This window comes from Acomys minous (assembly GCF_964271855.1).
Source record: "Acomys minous genome assembly, chromosome: 9".
Classification (NCBI taxonomy): domain Eukaryota; kingdom Metazoa; phylum Chordata; class Mammalia; order Rodentia; family Muridae; genus Acomys; species Acomys minous.
The window spans coordinates 21,619,189-21,641,666 of record NC_140490.1 but is presented as its reverse complement, the minus strand read 5'-3'; the positions used below and the strand labels follow the sequence as shown (position 1 = coordinate 21,641,666).

At 42.7% G+C, this 22,478-nt stretch overlaps 1 protein-coding gene across 20 annotated transcripts in view; it reads left to right on the top strand.

Moving 5' to 3' along the window:
• The window catches only part of ERC2 (ELKS/RAB6-interacting/CAST family member 2), an 869,527-nt gene that overhangs the window by 241,689 nt on the left and 605,360 nt on the right, over window positions 1–22,478 (top strand). For all 20 annotated transcript variants that reach the window (XR_014781666.1, XR_014781667.1, XR_014781668.1 and 17 more), the window contains one exon: window positions 12,797–12,871. Coding sequence is in view for 14 of the 20 variants with exons in the window: in XM_084794830.1 (XP_084650956.1) it covers window positions 12,797–12,871 (75 nt within the window). In the remaining 6 variants the exon portion in view is untranslated. The remainder of the gene's footprint in view (window positions 1–12,796; window positions 12,872–22,478) is intronic.

The window sequence follows — 22,478 nt, the reverse complement described above, 5'->3', positions numbered from 1 at the left end:
ACACCCTATGCCACACAGGTTTTTGTTTTTGTTTTTCCAGCTCTTCATTTTCTCTGCCCCAGAGGCAGCTCCTGTGCACAACATGCTTGTTTAAATTGTCTCTCTTTTTGTTTCTTGTTTTTTTTTTAAGTAGGGGTTTTCTTTAGTGCCTTCTATAACAGCCCTGGTTTAGTCCCTACCTCTCAGGCATAGACCTAAGGTATAGAAGTGGACCTAAGACCTAAGCCATAAAGGTATTACTGGGAGCACCCAATTTTACAATGAATGGATGGGGTAGGATTCATTAGTAAGAAAGGCTTTGCGTGTCAGAAGCTACCATTATGGCAGGGGTGAACATGGTTTGTTCTTTATGTCTCTGAGTGTGACAAAATCCAGTGTGTGGAAGTTTCAGAGCAATGTATTTCAGACTGTGGAAAAAAGTCTGACCAACAAGGTAAGTGCAACATTCAGCATGCTGTATTAGCTTTTTTTCATGTTGTTGCTGTAACAGGTTCTGCACCCTGAACAGTCTGTCAAGCACACGTTCAGCAGCCCCAGGGAGGTTCAGATGGATCGTCCCTTTGAGCTCATCAGGACACAATCACAGCGTTGTCTGCACCGTGCTCCCTTCAGGTGTCAGGAGGGCCCAAGCTCCTTTAGCCCATTGGCCTCACAGCCCATTGTATGGTGCTTCTACCTGACTGTGGCATAGACTCTTTCTAGAGTTTAAAATCTCTGACTTCCCCAGCTGTGGCAGTTCCTTTTCCTTCTAGTCAGAGTTCACAGATTTTAAAGGGCACAGATCTCTTATTAAAGGGCAGTATGTATGATCTTTTATTTTAATGCTCATAAGTGTAATCATAAACTATCTTTGCCATATGCTATATACCACCTGCATAGGAATTAGAAGTAGAGAGGGCTATCTTTGGAAAGTGGTATTATTCTATTTATTATAATCCACACTCTTCAGGATTCACTTCCCTCCTTAGTAAACAATAAAATTCACCTCAATCCCAAGATCACCAAAGGTCATCATCCATCCCCTTACAGCACCAGCTTGAAGCGTAATTTCATCCAGCTCTGTTCAGTTCTGCAGTCCTACTAAATACATACCCACACTGCGTATGAGTAGGTTCCGGGTGTAGTCCACAGCAATGGCCCCTGGGTGTACAGTTCCTGTCTGTCAGCGAGCCTGTGCAGTACAGTATCTGCTGTCAGCAGATGGCAGCAGGGCAGGAAGAGGACGGCAGTAACAGGCATTCTAGTTAAATGGGAGCATTAGAAAGTAAAATGGAGCCGTCAGTCTCATGCAGTATTGATCTAGCCGGGAAACCTATTAAATTTCAGGGCCAGGGCAAATTTATCTTTGGTCCCTCCCTCTTCACTCAAAGCCTACAGCACCCAGTATGCCCAAGTGTTCTCTCACCTAAGTTCCAGCCAGGGCCAGCTCTGTTATCTCTGGGATCAGGTGAGAACAGATGCAGAGGCTGAGGAAGAATAGTTGATAGCGTCCTATGGGAAATCATCAAGAGAGTGATGACTCCTGACAGAGAAAGATGACTGGAAAGTTGTCTTCCTGAGAGCAGGGGTCCAATGTGGTGTGTATGTTCCTCCATGATTAGGACAAGCCAGTGCACACCAGGTTTGAAGGGCTAGATTTCCATTCAGTAAGAGGAGGAAGAATGTTGTGAAGGGTTGTGTTTCTGCTCAGTAAAGGGGCAATCTGTCTATGGGAGGGGTGCAGAGATGGTTCATCATCAGGTCTAGGCGTTTGCTTCTCATTTTCTCCCATGGGCTGTGGTTCAGAGCTAGTAGAATCTTACAAAGGAACCAAGAAACAAACCAAAAATCAGATTAGCTGCACTTGAAAATCCTGCCTGTTTTGCAGATCATGAATAGCCGACAAGTATCAATATAAACCAAGTGTTAATACTTAAAGGTGTGAGTTTGAGTGTCAGACAGAACTTGCTCACACCTTCAAGTGTTACTAACTCTGATCTTGGGAATGTTATTTAACTCTCCGAGTGTGATCGTCTGACCCCTTTCCCATGGCAATGGTAGCACTTCCTATAGGGATCATGTGCCATTGAAATGGGCCTGGCATAAGGTCAGTGGCTCCTGTTGTTAATTGTTGGAATTAACATTTGTGGCATGGCTCCATATTCTCACTTAGCCCTTCTTTTGCTTTCAGACAGTCCAGCTCCCTGAGGGCTTGGGTAGTGTTTCATTTGCTTGCTGTGTTCACTTTGTCAGACCTGTATTACATATCTAGTATTTATTAAAACAAGTATGACATTATTTCTTCAGAGATATTATTAGTAAAATTCAGTAACAATTTAATGTATCTGAATTCTGTGAACTTCAACTGGCTCCCATAGTTACAGCATATAAAGCACCAAGAAAAATCTATAAGAAGAAAATCTTCCATGGGACTTCAATAAAATGAACAATTTCCATATTAAAGCAAATTAAGGAAAATGTATATGTACAGAGACAGAGATAGTATGGTGTTGAGCTTCCAAATAACAACTGTGTGTGTGTGTGTGTGTGTGTGTGTGTGTGTGTGTGTGTGTGGTGTGCATGTGTACATGCATGTGTGTGTGTGTGTATATGAAAACAAAAATTAAATTGCTGTTTTAAATAAAATCTCAATCATTCAAATAATCTCAATAAAGACTTGAGAGCCAGAAGCTGGGGTGAAAGCCTGTTAGCTCAGAGAGGCAGAGAAAGTACCCAGATGACTTTCCTCCTCAGGAAGGAAGGCTAAAAGAAAGGCTTGTTCCCCACACAGTCTCCAAAAACCCCTCAAACTGAATGCCCCTCCCCTCTACTTCCTGTGCATCTCCCTATCTGCCTTCCTGACTTCCTCTTCTTCTCTATGATTTTTCCCTGGTGTTCACTCCCTGTGAAGTGGTTGTTTGCTCGGCCTCTTGACCTAGGGTTGATTTCATTTAATTCAAGCAGAAAGCTCTTGGATTAAAGGTGCATGCTAGAGCTGAGCCACACTACAACTAGAAACAGGTTTTTCTAGTAAAAGCACGTATTCTTGGGGTTCATAGTGTCATCAAATATCTTGCAACATTAAATTACCAGTCAGCTTACATCATATTTATTATGTCCATGGAAACAATTTTACAGTCTATAGAAATTTAAGTTTCCTATGTGGGACCTATAAACAAGAATTCCTGGGAAGAAGACATGTCTGCAAAGACTGGCTGGCTGGTTGGAACTGTGCGGATGTGAGAGGTTGCAATGCTGCAAGTCCAGAGTCTAATTACAGTTTACCTGGTGCTGGCTTTAGCTCCCTAAATAGCCATTCTTTGTTCACCTCAGTGTCAGAACTATCACCCTGTGACTAATAGATTAAAAACATCTTGGAATGTAATAACTTAGCAGGTCATGAGCGTCCAACAAACCAAAAGCTAACAATGTCATCAGATAGCATCTGAGACCTATAGGAGAGACTCCCCATCTTGCTGTGACCACCTCTCGGATGTACTCACCGGTACGCTTTAAAATAGCCATGATTTATGACTGTCTTTGTTTTGTTGCTATAAAACTCCACAAAAACTACTTCCCCATGAGAACATGGGACCAGGGCAACCTAGCTCCATGATTCCTGGTCCTTAGTCACTCAAACTTGGTTCTAGGATAAGCCATCTCTTCTTCCCTTTGAAGTGAGAGCTGTTTTTGTGTTAGCGGAGCAGATCTTTATAAAGATCATCATGACCCTATACAATCTTCCTGCAGCACCGTTTCCCTTAGCTGTGGGCTCTCACCTCCTAGCATTCTCTTGATTACTATGTCCACTCTGACAGTATTTCCTGAGTGCTTGAGACATGCTATGGACTCCAATGAGAATGCACGTACTTGAATGTGATCCAAGGAAGGCAGAGAGGTTCTATGTGTGTCTTACACGGCAAGCACTGGGTCTTCAGTAGACACTTCTTTAATTATTCATCAGATCTAGGAGTAGTGTACATACAAGTATCAGGGCCCAAGACAAGTGGGAAAGGAAGGCATTCTGCCAGGCTCTGCTTCTAATAGCCTTCCAGGAACACTAATAAAGGTTCAAGGGCAACAATAGTAATAATAAGTTTCATTTGTTCAGGATGTCCTGTGCGGAACCCTAGCCAAGTGTGTCACAGCTTATTTTAACCTCACCACCCCCAGGAAATACACCCAATACAATGAAACAAGTTGAGAGTCAGAGAAATTCCAGAAACTTGTCCAAGATCACATTTCTAACTGGTCTCTGAGATGGGATTATCGGTTTCTTACTTCATGATGTGTAGAGAAGAATGCGGTCTATATCACTCGGCCTTTTGTAGTACATTTGGAGTATTCCTTGGTTGCTGCCTATATAAAAAGTCCTTAGATATTCCATGGGGTCTTGAGAGGGAAATCTGCAGGATCCAAATTTCAGAATAATTGCCCATTGATTCAGCAGTCCTTACTATTTAACTGTTTTAGATTATTTTTATAAAATGCTTCATCTGTCGAAGATTGTCAAGGTTGTTGTCTTAGAGTTTCTGTTGTTATGAAGAGACACCATGATCAAGGCAACTTTTATAAAGGAAAATTTTTAATTGGAATGGCTTACAGTTTTGGAGGCTTAGTCCATTATCGTCATGGCAGGAAGCATGGTGGTGAACATACAGACATGGTGCTGGAGGAGCAGCTGGGAGTTCTACGTTTTGATCTGCAGGCAGCAGGAGGCTGTGTGCCACACTAGGCCTGGGTTCAGCTTATGAGACCTCAAAGCCCACCTCCACAGTAACACACTTCCTCCAACAAAGCCACACCCACTCCAGCAAGGGCACACCCACTAACAGTGCTACTCTCTATGGGCCAACCATTCAAGCACATGAGTCTATGGTGGCCATTACTAGTCAAACCACTACAGTTGTTAATAGAGTGGAGTCTCAAAACATTAGTCCTAGGATGAAAGTCTGTGACTGCTCAAGTCTGTTATACAAAATGCTTTAAAAGATCTCTAGATGATCTAATACAATATAAGTGCTATACAAGCTACTCCACTGATGATAGAACAATGACAAGAAAAAGTCACCTTGCTAGATGCAGACACATTTTTCCTAATACTTGTTTTAAATAGTATTTTTAACTTAGTCATTGAAAAATTCATACATATATACAATGTGTCATGATCATATACACCCCCACCCCTTTCTAAGGAGTTCTCCCAAGGCTCCTGATGCCTCCCTCCGTCTTTCAATCACCAACAGAGTCTAATGAGTGCTTTCCACAGGCTCATGGGTTTGTGGCCATCTGACAAGTCATGGTCTGGACACATCCCCAGAGAAATCTTCCCCTCTCCAACAGCTGTCCACAGCCAATAGGTCCTCAGCTAGGGCTTGGGTCTTGGTAGCCCCTTCCCCATCCATGTTAGATTCCCAAATAGTTTTGGACTAGATGGCTAAATGTAGAGGTGAAATCCTCACAGCTAGAGAGCGTTGGCTTAGTTGGGACAGAATTGTTCTTCCTCCACCTCCATGCGCCAGTTCATGCTTACCTTTTAAGTTTTTGTATCTAATACGAATATCAGAACTTTGTATTTGTTATCGAGACAAATGTCTTTATGTTTTCAAGAACTGAAGAAAGCAAAAGCAAGTGGAAGGCCAAATCAAAGGAGACACAGGGAGGTTACTACACGGAATGGGACAATCGAGCTGTCAGCTTCCAATGTCAGATCAAAGCCAAGTGGCAAGCATGAGTTTTGACTGGCAGCCCAGGCTCTGGAGTCAGGCTGCCTGCAGTAAATCCCTACAGCTTCTCAGTCTTTCTTGGGCAGGTTACTAACTCCTCTGCTTCTGCTTCAAGTAAAAAGTGATGATAATAATAGTACCTGCCTAAGGAGGTTATTTTGAGAATTAAACACATTAATATTCATAGAGTGCTTAAAGGATTGCTTAGCACACAAGCCATGCATAATAACTACCAGCTATTATCCTTACAGCATCCTGCTTTTGGGTGAAAGCACTGCAGAACATCCAGGCTCCCAAGTACAATATCATTTGTTCTACTTCAGCGGTCAAACAGGGCTGAGCATCCACTCTTGGTAGGCACACCAGGATTTCCTAGAGTAGAAACAGAGAGTCTTTGTGGTCATGACTTGCTTCATACTGCTTGGTGGTTGACACACAGACATTAATCAGATATAAGCAATTTTATAGGTCAGTATAAATTGAAGCTATGTTTGGTGATATAAAGAAGGTGTATTTAAAACTATGAGAGGGTATGCGAAAGTGTGGAACCTACAGTGATCTGGAGGGTCTGCTAATGACTGTAATCTATGGGTGTATCACCCCAAATTGTTCATGGCTTAAATAAAGCACTGATCATGTACTGTCCTAGAGTCCAAGTCAGGAACTGGAGAAGTTTTTAAATTTTTAATTTTAAAAAATTTATTTTTATTATTATTATTATTATTATTATTATTATTATTATTATTATTATTATTATTATTATTTATTTTAGCTAGGGGGGCAGAGCCTAAGGCCACATGTGAGATTGCTGCTCACAGACTGGATGACCCACCTCTGTCATACATTATGCATGTAGCTCTTAGAAGGACGCCCCGATTTCATTTCACATGAACTTCTCCAGAGAATGGTAGGATCTTTATGACGGTGTATGGCGTCTCACACAGCAGGAGATATAAGAATGAGAACAAGAATGAAGCCATACAATAGTGTTTATTTTGTAATCATACTTATGTACAGAAAACTTAGACATGTACATTTAGTGGCGAGCTCTTTAGCCTTTGCTCTTTCCAGCTTGGCAATGCGAGCCACAGATTTAAGACCCAGGACGTTGCACCCCCCACCCCCCCCACACACACAGTGACAGTGGATATCGCTGCACCTCTCATTCTGGTTGGCCCTAATTGCTGCCGCCAGCTAAGCCAGAGCACCTTTGTTGTCCAAATTAACCTGTGTGAAGGCGACTGTGGTGCAAGTTTTTTTCTCTAGACAAGCTGCCCCAGCCTGGCTTTTTCTTGATGGTGCAGTAGGGGACCCCCATCTTTCCACACAGGACAGGTAGAACCATCCTCTATGTGCATTTTGACATTTTGTCTGTTTACCCACCTCCGTTTTATCTGCCTCTTGGTTATTGTGATGACCCTGTAAGCTTGAATAGTGCTGAGTTAATAGGTAAATGACTAATCGTGTATGAATGTCTCATATCATGCCTTGCCTTTTGTCAGATCTTCCAGTCTTGTTTTTCTACTGGAAAATCACTGTCTTCCCAGTGGACACCAAATATAGGGCTTCAGTATTTAAGATGGATATGGGTTGGTGTTTAAAACTATTCTTAGATTCTTATTAATTTCTCCACTTGGTTTTGGTCTATGAGAGTAATAGTCTTTGGGGGTTGTCCCCTCTATGATGCTAAGGCCTGAATCCAGAGCCTCACCCATGCTTGCAGGTACCTTCTTCCTGAGCTCTGTTCCCAGCCCTAAGAGTGGCAGTCATGAACTGGGGTTACAGCTTCTTTTGTGTCCCACCCTGGAATCTAGGAAGGGTTATTACTGCTTCAAACTGTAGACAACGGCAGAAGGATGCCGTAAGTTTAGATCCTCAAAGAAAATGCAATCTCCTGCTTATTTTTTAGAACTCTTGCTCTTGGATGCTTTTTGACTAAATGTAAGAAGTCATATCAACTTGAGTCGGCTATGCTTTGAGGATGCTCAAATCATACAGAGTGAGGCTTTATGTTGGTGCTCAGTGAGACAGTTCAAGCCAAGATCAGTCTTCAGGTTGCTTTCCAGCTACATAGAAAGACAATTTGGGAAAGGAACCATCTTGAATGTGGTTCAATCCTTCCTGTTCTGTACTTAATATATTCCTGGCTTATGATTCATGAACATAATAAAATATTTAATAGCACTAAGTTTTGTTAGCTTGTTGACAACATAGGCGACAGAGCTAGATAAAAAACAGTGATCATCTTCGGGAAGATAAAAGTATGTAGTACATATGAACACTGTTTTGCCAGGCTCATCTTAGAAGCTAGTGTCCATGCCAGGTACAGTGGCACATGCCTGTAATCCTAGCACTCAAGGAGGCAGAAGCAGAGGCAGAGGCAGGTGGGCCTCTGTGAGTTGGAGGCCTGGTCTACAAAGGGAGTCCAGGACAGCTAAAGCTACACAGAGAAACCCTATCTCAAAAAAAGAAAAAAAAAAAAAGAAAAACATTAGTGCCAACATTAAGTGCCAAGAGACTTCAGTGAGCCACTTGAGATTTCATGCCCAGAATTCTAGGCTCTTGGCATGTTTCCGGGTTGGTCACCTGAAAAGGCTGGTGGTTGGTCCTGCACTGTCAGTTTTTCTTTCTCTTTCTCTTCTGTTTTAAATACTGACAATGGCCATGACTAGAAATACCAGTCAGAGATGAGCATTTAAGAGTCAGCTGCCTACTAAATTAGTACTATTTTGGGGCTAGAAAGCATTGTAGTTCCATCCTCACCCACCTCATGGAGCTGCTTTTTCTTTGGTTCTGAGAGGGGGAGGAGGGATGTATCCAGCTCCTCAGGTGGGGGTGTAGGCTCCTGGCTTTGGAGTCTCAGTGAACTGCTCTTTCCCCTCAGCCCAAAATCCTGGTTCAAAGGTAAAATTCTGATCCAGGCCCCATGGAAAAATGAAGCCACTGCACACTGTGTGTGTGTGTGTGTGTGTGTGTGTGTGTGTGTGTGTGTGTGTGTGTGTGTATGTGTGCACCCACTCTAAGATAGAATTCACACTTTTAGAAGTTCATTCTTATAGAGATCTTTGGGCTAGAAAGTCTTGAGTCGAAGTGTACTTAAGATGAACTTTCTTACTCCCTCATACCTGGTGAGAACATCAGTTTCCCCTAGGGAAAGCCATTTGTTGTTTTAGAAGCTTGGTGGCTTGCCGAAGACTAGGAATGGTTTCATGTACCTAGGAGGGAGCTCACCTACTGTCTGTTTGGAAAAGCTTCGTGACATAGCCACACACTAGTATCTCTATAGCAATTCACAAGCTGCAAACAGTACATGACTGAGAGGATGCTCTTTTTCCCTGCAGCTATTATAGGGACTGAGGAAGAGAGCTGGGGTTTCTCCAGGTGAAACCTGCAAGCTCCAAGGCTTAAAATTCACAGGAGTTGTTCACTCATTCTTTTTTTTCTGTATGTGTTTTCAAATTGTGCTTCAGGGACCCAGGCTGCTGCTGCTTCCTCTTCCTCCTCCTCCTCCTCCTCCTCCTCTTCTTCCTCTTCCTCTTTCTACTCCTATTCTTCTTCTTCCTCTTCCTCCTCCTTGCCCTCCTCTTCCTTCTCCTCCTTGCCCTCCTCCTCCTCCTCTTCCTCTTCCTCCTCCTCCTTCTTCTGCCTTGCTATCTTCCTGGCTCCAGGAGTCCTTCAGCTCTGGATTAGCAGGCAGGGAAGGAGGGAGGCCTAGGAGTGTGTAGAAGTTTCTCTGGGAGGTGATTTCTTATTCCTGTCCAAGTTCCATTGACTAGAAAATTCAGTTTTGATACAAAGGTATGGTGGCAGGGAGCTGCCTAACAACTCTGCACTATGCAAGAGGGGCCTCAGGCTCACAGGCCCTCTCTCCCAAGGTGTGGTGAGCATTGCCAGACTCTTAGAGATGAATGAAATGCTAAGATGGCCCCTTGATGGTCCGTGCACTCTGCACACAGGTTATGATGTTTCTTACCTGACACTAGGGATCGAGGTGATCTTTACAAACTGAAGGCATGAGTGACAGACTACAGTGAAGGTAGGAATTACAATTCCCAGGTGCCAGGTACAGTACTTTTTAAAGAAGTAACATAGACAGCAGAGTCCAGTTTGGAGTTTGAGCTGTATTTATTGTGTCAAGGGTGGCATCATGATTAGAAAGAGAGATATTTCTATTTTTACAAGATACTTACACAACTTTAGCTTTTTTTATTGCATGTTTATATGCTGTCATGTTTTGCAGAAATTAGAGCAGTACCCACCTTGATCCTGTGGGTTTCATGTTACTTCCTTAGATTAGTGATTTCTGGGTTATTTTGACCATTTTATATAAGATTAACCTATTTCCTCTGAGCTTAGCATTGTTTTGTCTGTGAGATTTGATTGGCCTGGTGAACTGCAGTACTATTGGAAGCAGTGGTGAGGGTTAAGTAGATTTTTGGTTTTTTGGGGGGCTGGGGTGAGGCAATTAAGACAGGATTTCTCTGTGTAGCCTTGGCTGTCCTGGACTCTATAGACCAGGCTGGCCTCAAACTCACAGAGATCTGCCTGCTTCTGCCTCCCCAAGTACTGAGTGCTGGGATTAAAGGTGTGCACTACCATAGCCAGCTGAAGTAGTTTTCTCTAGAGGTTAGAGTTTACGTGGGATTCACCCCATGGTATATGCAGCTGGGTTGGTTGTGATCCATGGAGTCTGAATGTTGAAATCAGTTCTATTGGCTAGTGTTACAATTAAATATACAAACTCAGAGTTAAGTAAGTTATTATAAACTAATAATTTTCTCATTTTCCATTAGGTCATCACATTTTAAAAATTTCTGTGTCTTAGAAAATGCTATACAATGAAGTCCTATTTTACACTTTCTGCATATTCCACTCCCCCAAAATACCTGATACCAGATAATTTCTAAGACAAGTGATATATTGACCATTCATATGATCAAAGACCATACAGCATGGTGTAGGCTCCGGGAGGCCCCTGCCTGCATTGTGTCTTGAAGAATGGTCTCACGATGAGGATGCATGTGAGAGGGCAGGACCAAGTGCAGTTACAGAGTGCTTGAGGCACAGGCTTACTCTTGTAGCAACCTCTCAGGAAACATTCTAAGGTCCCATGAGAGCGCTTACTCCTGTCTGAGGACATTGTCCTTCGTCATCAGTTGGTCCCACTCAGCTGCAACACGTAATGTTCTGCCACCTCTATTTCTGTCACACTCAGAACCAACATTCTAATGCAGCTTTGGGGATCCAGTTAGACTGTATCTCAGCCAAAGCACTTCCCAGCACCCCACTAAGTGACACCGTGTAAGTGGCTTGAAGTGGGCCATGGTGATGCTGGTGCTTAAATATTTACCAGAAGCATCACTTTGTAGGTCATCTTCCTCATTTGATAGTGCCAAGACATTCAAGAAACAAGTAGTACCAGGGACAGTAGATGCCCAATAAAGGACAACTGTCCATAAGGTCAGTCCTTCAAAAGCCTTTGCCACCTCTGGGGTACTGAACGACACCCACATTACCAGATCCTTCAGTCATGAGCCTCTAGAAGGACAGAGGATCGCTCTCTGTTTCTCTCTTCATATAATAGGATCTGCAGCTCTAGACTCCACTTTTTCAGGGATGTGTTACCAGAAGAAATGTGTTGTCAGAGCTCTTTAATGATTAGGGGAAAGTTTTTCAACTCAGAGTTTGAGAAACAACGTTGCATAAGATTGCTGGTTTATGCTGCTTAGACCCTTGAGGGTGGGATATGCATCTCAGAACTCCAAGATCAAGTTGGTGGTGGTGAGTACCCACCCTGGTCTTTGGCACAGTCAGGAATTCTTGGTCCTGCATAAAAGGTTGCTCAAGGAGGGTCCTGATTAACGTTACCTGGTCATCTGCCTGGCCCTGGACAGGACTGCCTGTTAGTGTGGACTGTTTTTCTACCAGTTCTTACACCAGCGTGCCCTGTCTTTATGGGATGACTGTGACAGTACATGGAAGTGAAGAAAAGTAGTTAATTCAAAAATGCCTTCACGGGAAAAGCTAGGAGTTATACTGCTCCTCCCTCGGTTTTATAACATTAACGTTTATGATCCAGCAGTTCAAGTGCCTAGAGTTCTCCATCTTGAGGGTAAATTGGCTTTTTGGAACCAAAAGAAAAGCTTAATGGAATCTCTAGCAATGGCCTGCACCACAGCCTGCGTATGTGATTCCTGACTTACCCTCCTGGTAGAGACTTTCACAACACTGTTGATACTTGTTAAGGAAATCAAAGCATGACATGAGCAAAATGTGTATTTGTGTTTTTTCTCCTGCTAAGATGACTTTCCAGAGTCATGACAAACAGTTCCCCGTGAATAGAGCCATGTGGCAGGAGAGCCTTCAAGCTTCGAATCGTCACGGCACTGTTTGCTTGTTAGCTAAGTGAATCCCAGCCTTCCAGGAGTTCTTGGGTGTGCATCTGGCTTTGACCAGTTTTCTCTCTCCTTTGACATAGTTGGTTTTAATGCTAATTTTAATTTCTTGGCTTCAGGATCTGTAAGCATATCACCCACAGATGTGATTTCGAGCAAGAACCAAAAGTGTAAATTCAGAAGCGAGAGATTCTAAGGCGACTCATGAGACGCTCCGAAGAGTGTCACAGTCGTACTGAAATGGCTTTAAATTGCTCCCTGCAAACCTGCCTCAGTAGCAGAATGTCGTGCAGCGGCAGATCTGCAGCCGCGTTAGTCATTTCCTTTCCTCGCTCTCCTCGCTGTGTTTGTGCTGGGAGCACAGAGTAATATAATTTAGTAGATTATTACTTGAAGGCTGGGCACCAGCCCGTGTTGAACAGTGTTTGGACTATGATTACTTTCTGGCTTTGTCACAGTTGACATTAATTATTGATGGAAGTTTCAGAAATAGCGCATGTGCCAGGAGCCTTTCCCCGGAACACAGGCTTACAGGCAGGAGGGATACTGACGAGTGTGGGGGAAGAGGCACCTGTGGCTTGTTTATGTCTGCGCACGGGGAACCTGGGCCTGGTGGGCTGTGTGGTAGCTGTGTAAAGGTCATGGTGTAACAGAAGGATGAACCGCCAGGCTTATTTCTATCGTGTCCCTCCCCAGGAATTGCACCGAAGAAGCCAACTTCAGCCGGAGCCAGCCAAGACGAAGGCTCTCCAGACTGTCATCGAAATGAAGGTAGGAACTAAACGTGTTTGTCAAAGCCGGCTGTGCCTGGGAGTTTGTTGTGACTGGACAAACATATGCATGAATCCAATGTTCCCCCCAGACACCAGCCAGGGGGCTCTGCTTCTGGTCGTTTTGCTTTTCTTAGTGAGTTTCATTTATGGGCCCTTTAATTAAAGAGCTTTTCCAGGCAAAAGAATAAAGGGCTCAAGTAGCCCTTGTTGGAAAGGAGCTGGGCTCCTTCCCACAGTGTGACTGATGCCTTTAAGAGCTCTTTTGTTTGATCATTACAAATGTTTACTTCTATAGCAAGTGATCCTGCTACGCCCCCACCCCAATTATAAGGAAAAGACACCTTTGAGAAACTAGGATTTGACATGTGGTGCAGTGGAGTCATTAAATTGTGGAACTCTACCATCCCCAGTATTCACTTTTCAAAGAATGGCACTTTCTGTTAACTCCGGTAGTTTCTTCTTAGCCAGTCTAGAAGTAAGAATAATTTTAAATATTTGCAAAGTGTAGAAGTACTATTGAGAAGTAGAGAAAGAAGCTTTCAGGAATAAAAAAAAAATCCTCCTGGTGGAATTTAGGGCATGTGAGGGACAATCAAGTCTGTGGTGATGGACACATCCTGGTGTTGTATAATCAAGAAACAAATGTAAATGTCACATGTTTGATTTGCTGAAGTCTAGACATTTGAACTCTTGATTTCCAATTTTCTTTTATTTTTCCAGATGAGAACAAATGATAAAAATATTTATTTTAAAAATAAATACTTTTATTGGCCTATTAAGGAGAGGTTGTTTTCAGCATGAATATATCACAGTCTGTGCATTCCATCCTTGAGTTGGTACTAGGAGACCCCCAGACCCCACTGGCCTATGGGAACCCTAAGGCTTGCCCTCGGATCATGGACTTTGCCATCTCACAGAGCAGGGATTTTTTTGTTTTTGTTTTTGTTTCTTTTACATTTGAAACCTTTTTTTTATTTAAGTAATTTATTCATATTACATCTAGTTTGTTATCCCCTCACTTCTGTCTTCCCGTTCCCCCTCCCTCCCTCTTTCATCCTGTTCCCGTCCCCTAGGTCTGTGACAGAAGGGGACACAGCCTATCAGGTCTCTTCCTGGTAGCCTGCTTACTCTTCCACAAAGCAGGATTTTAAAGTCTGTTAAAACTTCCCAAGCCCTAGAGGAAAAACTTAGATGAACTGTTGAATTCTTGGCATATACAATTGTGACTTGAGATTTTTTTTTTTCCGTACACTAGTTAGTGACAGCGTTTTTACTCGAGGACTTTGTTTTATGGTGACAGTATGGAACACTGACTTACAGCTTCATGTCTCCAGGTCAGCGACCTGAATCTGGGTGCTCAGGAGACACCTGAAGAGGCTGGGTTGAAAAGTATCATTTGAATGAAATCCTAATAAGATTGAGCAGTAATGATTAATACTAGCTTGTGGGTTGCTGAGTCATGTAACTTTGATTTATTTTGAAATGAAACTTTTTCAGTACTTAGAAGGCAGGGCTTTATCACCAGGATTTCAGCTTCTCTTCCTATTGCAACCAAACCTGAAATTAGATTGAAGGGGGGAAAAAAAATCAAACATCAAAAACTAGAAAACATCAACAAGTGCACACACACACACACACACACACACACACACACAGAGAGAGAGAGAGAGAGAGAAACAACGACAAAGAAGAGGTATAGAGGCAGAGATGGGGAGAGACAGAGAGAAATGAGTTGCTTTTTATACTGTAAATGTGATTCAGCCCCCTTCTACCTACTTTATATTGACTGCCTCAGTGTTCAATACAAAAAAGCAATAAGAAGATGTATATAATCTATTTCCAATTTTCCACTTCTTTAAATAAAAAGAGAATTCTAGTAATCTCTTGAGAGGTATCTTGCCTAGTGTGGTAGATGTTTGCTCCTTTGTTAACTGTCACCAAAGACAATTACATTTTTGATGGGTGTTTAAAAGTAGAATTCTGTTTTATTCTATTTATTGTTCTACCTTCATATCTTACTACAGGACAAAAATAAGTAAAGAACATTCACTTAGTCTGGCTAAGTGGGAGGACATAGATTATAAGAGGGGAATTAATAAAAGTCTGAACTTTTTCTTTAATGCATGTTGGTGATGCTGATTGTAGAAATAGAATCACATTTTTAGGACAAATAAAGACCAGTGTATGTCTCAGGAAACAGAACCCAAGTTGTGTTGTCCTTCTGGATACCCCCTAGCTCTCTGCACAGGGAAGTCTAGTCCTGTTAGCATATAGACACCACACATCTACAGTGAATTATAGCAGCCCTTGGTGCAGGGCCATCCCCTCCAGCATGTGTGTTCTTGTGACAGGGGTCCTGACTGCATCTAATTTCCTGTGTTAGGAATTAGAGGGAGCGTTAGGAACCCAGACAGGACAAGCCTGGGAGGGGACTGCTGAGCAGAACTTAAACTCAGAGCTCGGAATTTGCGATGGTTTTTTTGCCTTGGCTTTGGCTGAGCATCATCATCGTTATCTAGAGCTTTGCCAAATCTAAAGTTAAAAAGGGATCAGGACTGTGTTTTAAAAGCAGTCTCATGTCTCATGTATCTCACACTGGCCTCAAATTTACTATGTTATCAAGGGTGACCATGAACCCCTGATCCTCTTGTGTCTTCATGCCAAATGCCAGGATTACATGTACCACCATGATCAAATACAAAAAAAGGGTCTCTTAAAGAGTCCCCTAGTTTCAGGAAAATGGACAGCTGACAAGATATCCCATACTTGCCCCTTGTCCCTTAGGGAATCTGAGGGTGAACCTCCCAACCCCACTTTTGTTTCCATAAACATTTGTATCAGCTCAGCAAAGGGGCTTGCTGTGAAAGTCTGCAAACTCCTGCTTCTCTCCAGCTTTGTTTGAGCTCCAGCCCAGTGCTCTCTGGGATCTCTCTGTGCCCACAGAGTTGCTGGTTTGTGCAGAAGTCTCTGCAGGGTGAGTCCTGGAGAAAGTACCTCAATTCCAGTAGGGGACAGTCCTCTACAGACACACCTCCAGCCACCCAGTTGACCCTGGGGTGAAGTCTCCTGAGGGAAAAGGAGAGGAAGGAAGGAAGTGAAGTCACTGATGGTTTATCTTCTTGCAGGAATCTCCACATTTTAAATTTGGCCCTGATTTGGTCTGGCAGGTACGTCCCACCTTTGCACGTAGAGAACTGTGTGCTGCACACCTCTGAGAACTTCCTTTCTTCTGGAGTTCCTGAGGCTTCTTTTCTGACTCTACAGCCAAAGATTCGTTACTCAGCTCCCTTCTGCTCAGCTGGAGGACTGCCTACAGGGACAGTTCAAAGGCCGGGCTTTACGTTTTCTCTGTTTAACGCTAATGCCTTTGAAAGACTATACTCTTAGCCTGTTTTCATTCTAAATTTGATGTGACGTGAGCATGCTGTCCTAAGCTTTCACTTTCTTGAGTTCTTTGATAAGCTTTTTCCATTTTTAAAAGTAAAAAGAAAATGAATTATATGGATGGCAGTACTTGTCAGCTACTTTTAAAACTTTTTTGTTGTTGTTGTTAGAACTTTTAAGCCAATGAAAATCTTAATTTACAGTTGCTGAAGTCAAAAGGAAATTTATCGGCCTCTTACCAAACCAAACCAAACCAAACCAAACCAAACCAAACCAAACCAACAACAACAAAAATCAAATCAAAACAGAGTATGGCTCCAGGCGCAGTTTGGTCCAGCTTTGCTGCCAGGTGGCCAGCCGAGGCAGGTGTCCCATGGGCCACCTTGAGTATCGAGTATTCCTGAAGGCAATGTTAAAGGAGAATCAGTACAAGAGTGAGCTTCGATACGATGCTCCAGTGCCTGTCCCTAGCTCATAGAAGGCTATATCTGCATTCAGCTGTGACTCTGGGCAGGAGCTGGCTTCTCTTACTATAAAACTGAGCATTGTGCCTTGTCCCTGTGCCTTGTCAGGTGACTGTTCTTCTTTTGTAATGGTGTCCTGCAGGTGGGTTCAACATTTGATCAAATTTAGTTCATTCACATATAGGGTATAGGGGAACCTTTGAATCTACATGTGGTTCAGCCACAGTCCAGTAACTGTCATGAACTGAGTCCTGAGAGCTAGTCAGAGGTACTGAGAAGTGGCTGCCAGGCTTTGTTTTGTCTTGGTTGGTTGGTTGGTTTTGTTTGTTTGTACTCCAGACCCTATTTAGGTTTATTTCATTCATCTTTGGGACAGCTTAAGGTCTTAATTAAAGCAATTTCTTCTCTCAGGATGCTCTCTATATTCATAGGAAGATTTGTACCATATACAACTTCTGGTTAGGCCTCTCAGCTTGAATAAGACGCTCTGGGGTTGTGACACCATGACATGTGTGACACCCTGCTTTGATCCCCCATGTTGTATGCAAGTAAATGAGCAGCAAACAAACGACCATGTTCCTGCTCTTTTTATGGGTAATAAACATGAACAATAAAGCAGTAACATCAGTATGCAAAGTGCCTCCTGTGCCAACAGTGAGCTCTACTCCCACATAAAGAAGCTAAGCAGTCACAGTAAGCCTGGGAATAGACACGATGATCCCATTACAGATGATAAAGCTGTGGTTTAGAGAAAATAAGGAGTCCGCTCCAAAGCCTATAGCTAGCAGGTTGGCAGCTAGGATTTAGGTAAGCACTTTCCTGAGCCACACCAGTGTTCACTGAGTGCCTGTCCTGTGCCCTCTACTCTATGGTTTGCTCATGGGTCAAGTGGCTTTTCTTTCAACACTTATTTGGGAAACTGTGCAGAGACTTGTGTCTTAGAGCAGTGGAGTCAGCTCAGACAGCTGGCAAAGCCCAAGGTGTGCTTGCAAAGGGTCAGTGCTAAACTTGGTGGGGGGATGCAGGGCCGGTTCATCTCACACACGTGTTATCTGTCCTTTAGATATGTCGTCTGCAGTCAGCTGTGTCCTCTTTCCCACTCTGAGTTCTGAATCCTATTTATCGTGAAGTCTTTTAACAGTGAGGCATGACTTGTTCTGACTTGCAGAGCTCTGTTTTTTTTTTCAATAAAATAAGCCTTTAAAATATTGTTTCTAATTAGTTTTTAGAATTTCATGCAGTTTGATCACACGTACTCTCCACTTCTCCCACTTCTCCCCTAATTCCTCCCAGATCCCCCCCACCTCACTACCCACGTCAACTTTATGTCTTTTTTTTTTTTTCATTAACCCACCCAATCCATTTTGTGTTGCCCATATATTCCTTGATGTATGGCCATCCACTGATGTGTTATTGACCTAGCAGGGGCCACAGACTTAAAGAAAAAGAATTCTCTCTCCCTCAGACACCATCACCTTGCTATAGTTCCTCACTTAGGGGGAGACATATGACTCAGTGCTAGGATGCTGAATGGTTTCGTATTTTGGGGGTCTTGTGCAGGCAGCCACAGCTTCCGTAAGCTGGCAAGTGCAGCAGCTTTGTTCACCTGAAGACCATTTTGCTCTGATCTCCCCAAACCTCTAGCTCTTAAACCCATTCTGCCATGATGGGATGGCCCTGAGCCCTTCGTGTATGGGCGTGATGATATCGATGTCTCAATTTTGGTCAAACACTGTCAGCACTTACTCTGGAAACTTTTACCGGTGGGTGTTGAGTTTTGTGTTAACCACCATCTACTGCACAGAGGAGCTTCTCTGATGCAGCCTGTGATCTGTGGGAAGAGAGGCACAGGCACCGCGAAGTTTGACACTCTGTCCATTTAGCAGACTGATTAGTAGTAGGGCCATCCCTAGCGCTGTGAGCTCCCAATGTGGGTTCTTGGTTAGATTTACGTGCCAGGTATGTGTTTCCGCCTCTGTAGTGGGTCTTAAATCCAACCAGAAAAGTCTTTAAAAATGTGCTCCATTCATTTATGATACCATAATTATCCTGTAGCTTTGGTTTCCCCCATGGGAAATTTCTTCATCTTCTCATCTTACAGCTCGAAACCTTTTCTGTCCCATTTAGCTATTTTTTCTTAAATAAAATGGAAATTGTGGGTTGTAAGTGACATCCAAAAAAAGCAAAAACAAAATGTCCAGTTAAATGTAGTTATGAATGATATTTAATTGTATTTAGAACGAGTAAGATTTTAAAGAAATACAGCGTTTTTCCTTTCTTGCTGAAACTCTTTCTATGATATATTCGACACTAATTGTTTGACTGTTGCCAATTAATAATTACTGCCATTAACTTCATTAGTTATGAAAATATCACTTCTGAATTTGAACCACACATACCAGTGTTTATTGAGTAGTTGCCTTGTGCACAGTACCATATGGTGGATCTTTCAAAAAAAAAATCTGAACTATAAGCCATTCAGGTGCTAATAGAAGGAGTGGACACCAGGTTACAAAATTAGCCAAGAAAGGCAGAAATAGGCTGTGGGAATCCAGAGGATGTCAAATGGGGGAGGACAGGGAATGCTTCCTGGAGAAAGTGGCATTTAGAGCAAGGCCTTAGAAAAGTGGCCCAGTCGTTAAGAGGGGGTTGGGCTGGGTTATGGGTTTGTAAGCATGAGGGCCCTCAGACTGAAGACAAGGAGGTAAGGACGTATAAGGAATGGCTGGGAAGAGCCAGCCATACAGTTTGGTGAGAGGAGACTTCTTAAGCCTAGAAGCAAAGAAAGAGAAGAAACCAAGAAAAAGCAGAGGGAAGGAAAATAAAAACAAAAGTCAAAATTAGTAAACAGAAAGGTCAACATTTTCTAGCTAGGAACACCAAAGCCAAATTCCAACCGTCGGAAGAGATTCCCAAAGATGACAAATCCCACTTAGAAGCCTCAGCAACAGGAGAGAGATCAAATCACTAAAGCTGGAGAGATGGGGACATCATTCAAAACCTTCAAAGCAAACAGGAGAATAGTTAAGGAATGATTCATGATAACAAAATTGGAAATTTAGGTCAATGACCAAATTCTATTGAAAATACAACCTGCCAAAACTGTGGGAGTAGAAATAGAATATCCAAGTGTCCTAGAGTCTAAAGAAAGTGATGATGTCATTTAAAAACTCACTACCAAGCCAAAGAAAAACCCCTCAGAACCCAAACACAAATTCTGTAGGCCCAGATGTCATCTTCAGAGAATTGTACCAAATGTTTGTGAAGGGAGCTAGATGGATCATAGGAGAAGTATTTCTAAATGGAACGGAAGGGAGAACTGCCTGTCCTGGATGTTAAGGCCATGCTTCTGCCCAGCCCTAGCGAGCACTGGAAGTAATCGTCTGAATAAACACCACTATGAATTATCTGAGTGAAATGAAGACAATGATAGATGACCCAGAAGACCACATGGAGGAACAAATGAAGGTGACATAAGTAGACACAGAGAAAGCCTTGGGCGAGGGCAACTGCAACAACTGTGAAGACATCTTGAGATTAGAAGTGGAGCATTGTCTTCACCTAGGATGGACCAGCTACAAGACAGCTGTAGCAAGCACATCGCACATCAACGGTTGATCACTTTTAGTGTAGAATGGGAACAGATGGGGGTTGTCTGTTGCTAGGTAGCAATACCACAAGTCTAAGGATTAGAAAGAAAGAATAAAAGCATTTTTATTTAGAGGCAGAATGATTGTAAGTACAAGTGTGTGGTGTGTGTGTGTGTGTGTGTGTGTGTGTGTGTGTGTGTGTGTGTGTGTTGGATTAAAAATAAAAAATTTAGCCAAATATCTGGCTCATATTTAAAAACCAATCTTCTAGGCAGATTTGGGCCCAGGGGTCCCGCTCAAACTAAGGCACCAGCCAAGGACAATACAGGCGGTAAACCTTAAACCCCTACCCAGATCTAGACAATGGACAGAACAGTAGAGTGGAGAGTGGGATATTACTTTCTCACATACTCTGGTGCCTCACCTTTGACCATGTCCCCTGGAGGGGGAGACCTGGTGGCACTCAGAGGAAGGACAGCAGGTTACCAAGAAGAGACTTGATACCCTATGAGCATATACAGGGGGAGGTAATCCCCCTCAGGCACAGTCATAGGGGAGGGGAATAAGGGGAAAATGGGAGGGAGGGAAGAATGGGAGGATACAAGGGATGGGATAACCATTGAGATGTAACAAGAATAAATTAATAAAGGAGAAAAAAATGAAAAAAAAAAGAAGTGAAAAAAAAAACAACTATGAAAGGAAATTCATAGAAGAATGTCAGTTTTGTTGACATTTAACAAACTCAGATCATCTAGCAGTAACTCTTAACAATGATTTATAGGACCTAGCCTATTCATTCCACAAACGGCCATGCAGCAAGAAGTAGCAAGCTTAGTGCTCTATGAAACAACACCATTAATGCCCACAAAACACTTTGAAAGAATCCAGATCCAAAAGACCATGAAAAACACGATGTTCTGCGTGTCAGTCAAAACTAATTAATGGTGTGAAAGACTCAGATGGTGGCTACTTTAGAGTAGAAGAGGAATAGTCAGGAGCCAGAGAAGAGTGCCCTGGTGCTGGTGCTCATGTCCTCAGCTGTGAGCTGGTTGGCATATGCCCAGTGCTCACTTTGTTATAATTCACCAGAAGCAGGAAAAACCACATGCATTGGGTAACTTGAAATATATATTACATTTATGTAAAATACTCACTTAAAAGGAGAAAAAGCTCAACAGTGACAAAGAGATAACCCAATTAAAGGTTGGACAAAGGAGTTAGATGTTCTTCAAAAAAGGTGTTCAGGTGGATGACATGAACATCAAAGGGCCCTAGGTATCATTACTTATTAGAGAAAAAAAATATATCTAAAAGTATATTTAGATTAACTCTTTTCCCCCATAAGATGGCTAAAATAAAAAGACAAATAAGCAGTATTGAGGAAGATGTGGAAAAATTGGAAGGGTCAGATGCTCCCGTAAGGATGTAAAATGGTATGGTCCATTTTGGAAAGCTGTTGGGAAGTATTTTTTTAAAAAAATCCTGCATCCAGGCAACCTACCAACAGAATTGGAAATGAATTCTGTTGTAGGTACGACTATCATTTTGTCGTACCTACAAAAGTAAAACCACCGAAGTGTCCACCATGAAGAAATTACAGTTGGAAGTATCCACACAGTCAACTGCTACTCAGCAAGAAGAAATAACGAATTACTGACGCATCAGCGACCTGGAGAACTGTGACGACAGTGCTGTAAATCAAGGAAGCTAGTCACAAAAGGCCACCCATTACCTGATGCTAATGATCTGATGTGCCCGATATGGGCAGATGAGTGGCAGGAAGATGAATGGCTGGTAGTAGCTATGGGGAAAGGAGGGAGAGGAGCCTCTGCTAGCGGGTGCAGTGCTTTGGGGACCTGGAAATGTAGGATTAGATAGTGATGGTGAATTAACTGGGTGAATTTTATGTTGTGTGTATTATCTCTCTATCTCAGCTGTTATTTGTAGCTTGTCTTTTGCTACTTTGTGTGTGTGGGTTCTTCTTTTTCCCACCCTTGATCCCCCTAGTTTGACCCCTTTTCACTAGATAGGAGAAAAGGACAGAGGGGAGAGAGAGAGAGAGAGAGAGAGAGAGAGAGAGAGAGAGAGAGAGAGAGAGAGAGAGAGAGAGAGAGACAGAAGGGGGGAAGGAGAAGGAGAATATCTGTGAATCTGATTCTTTTATTTT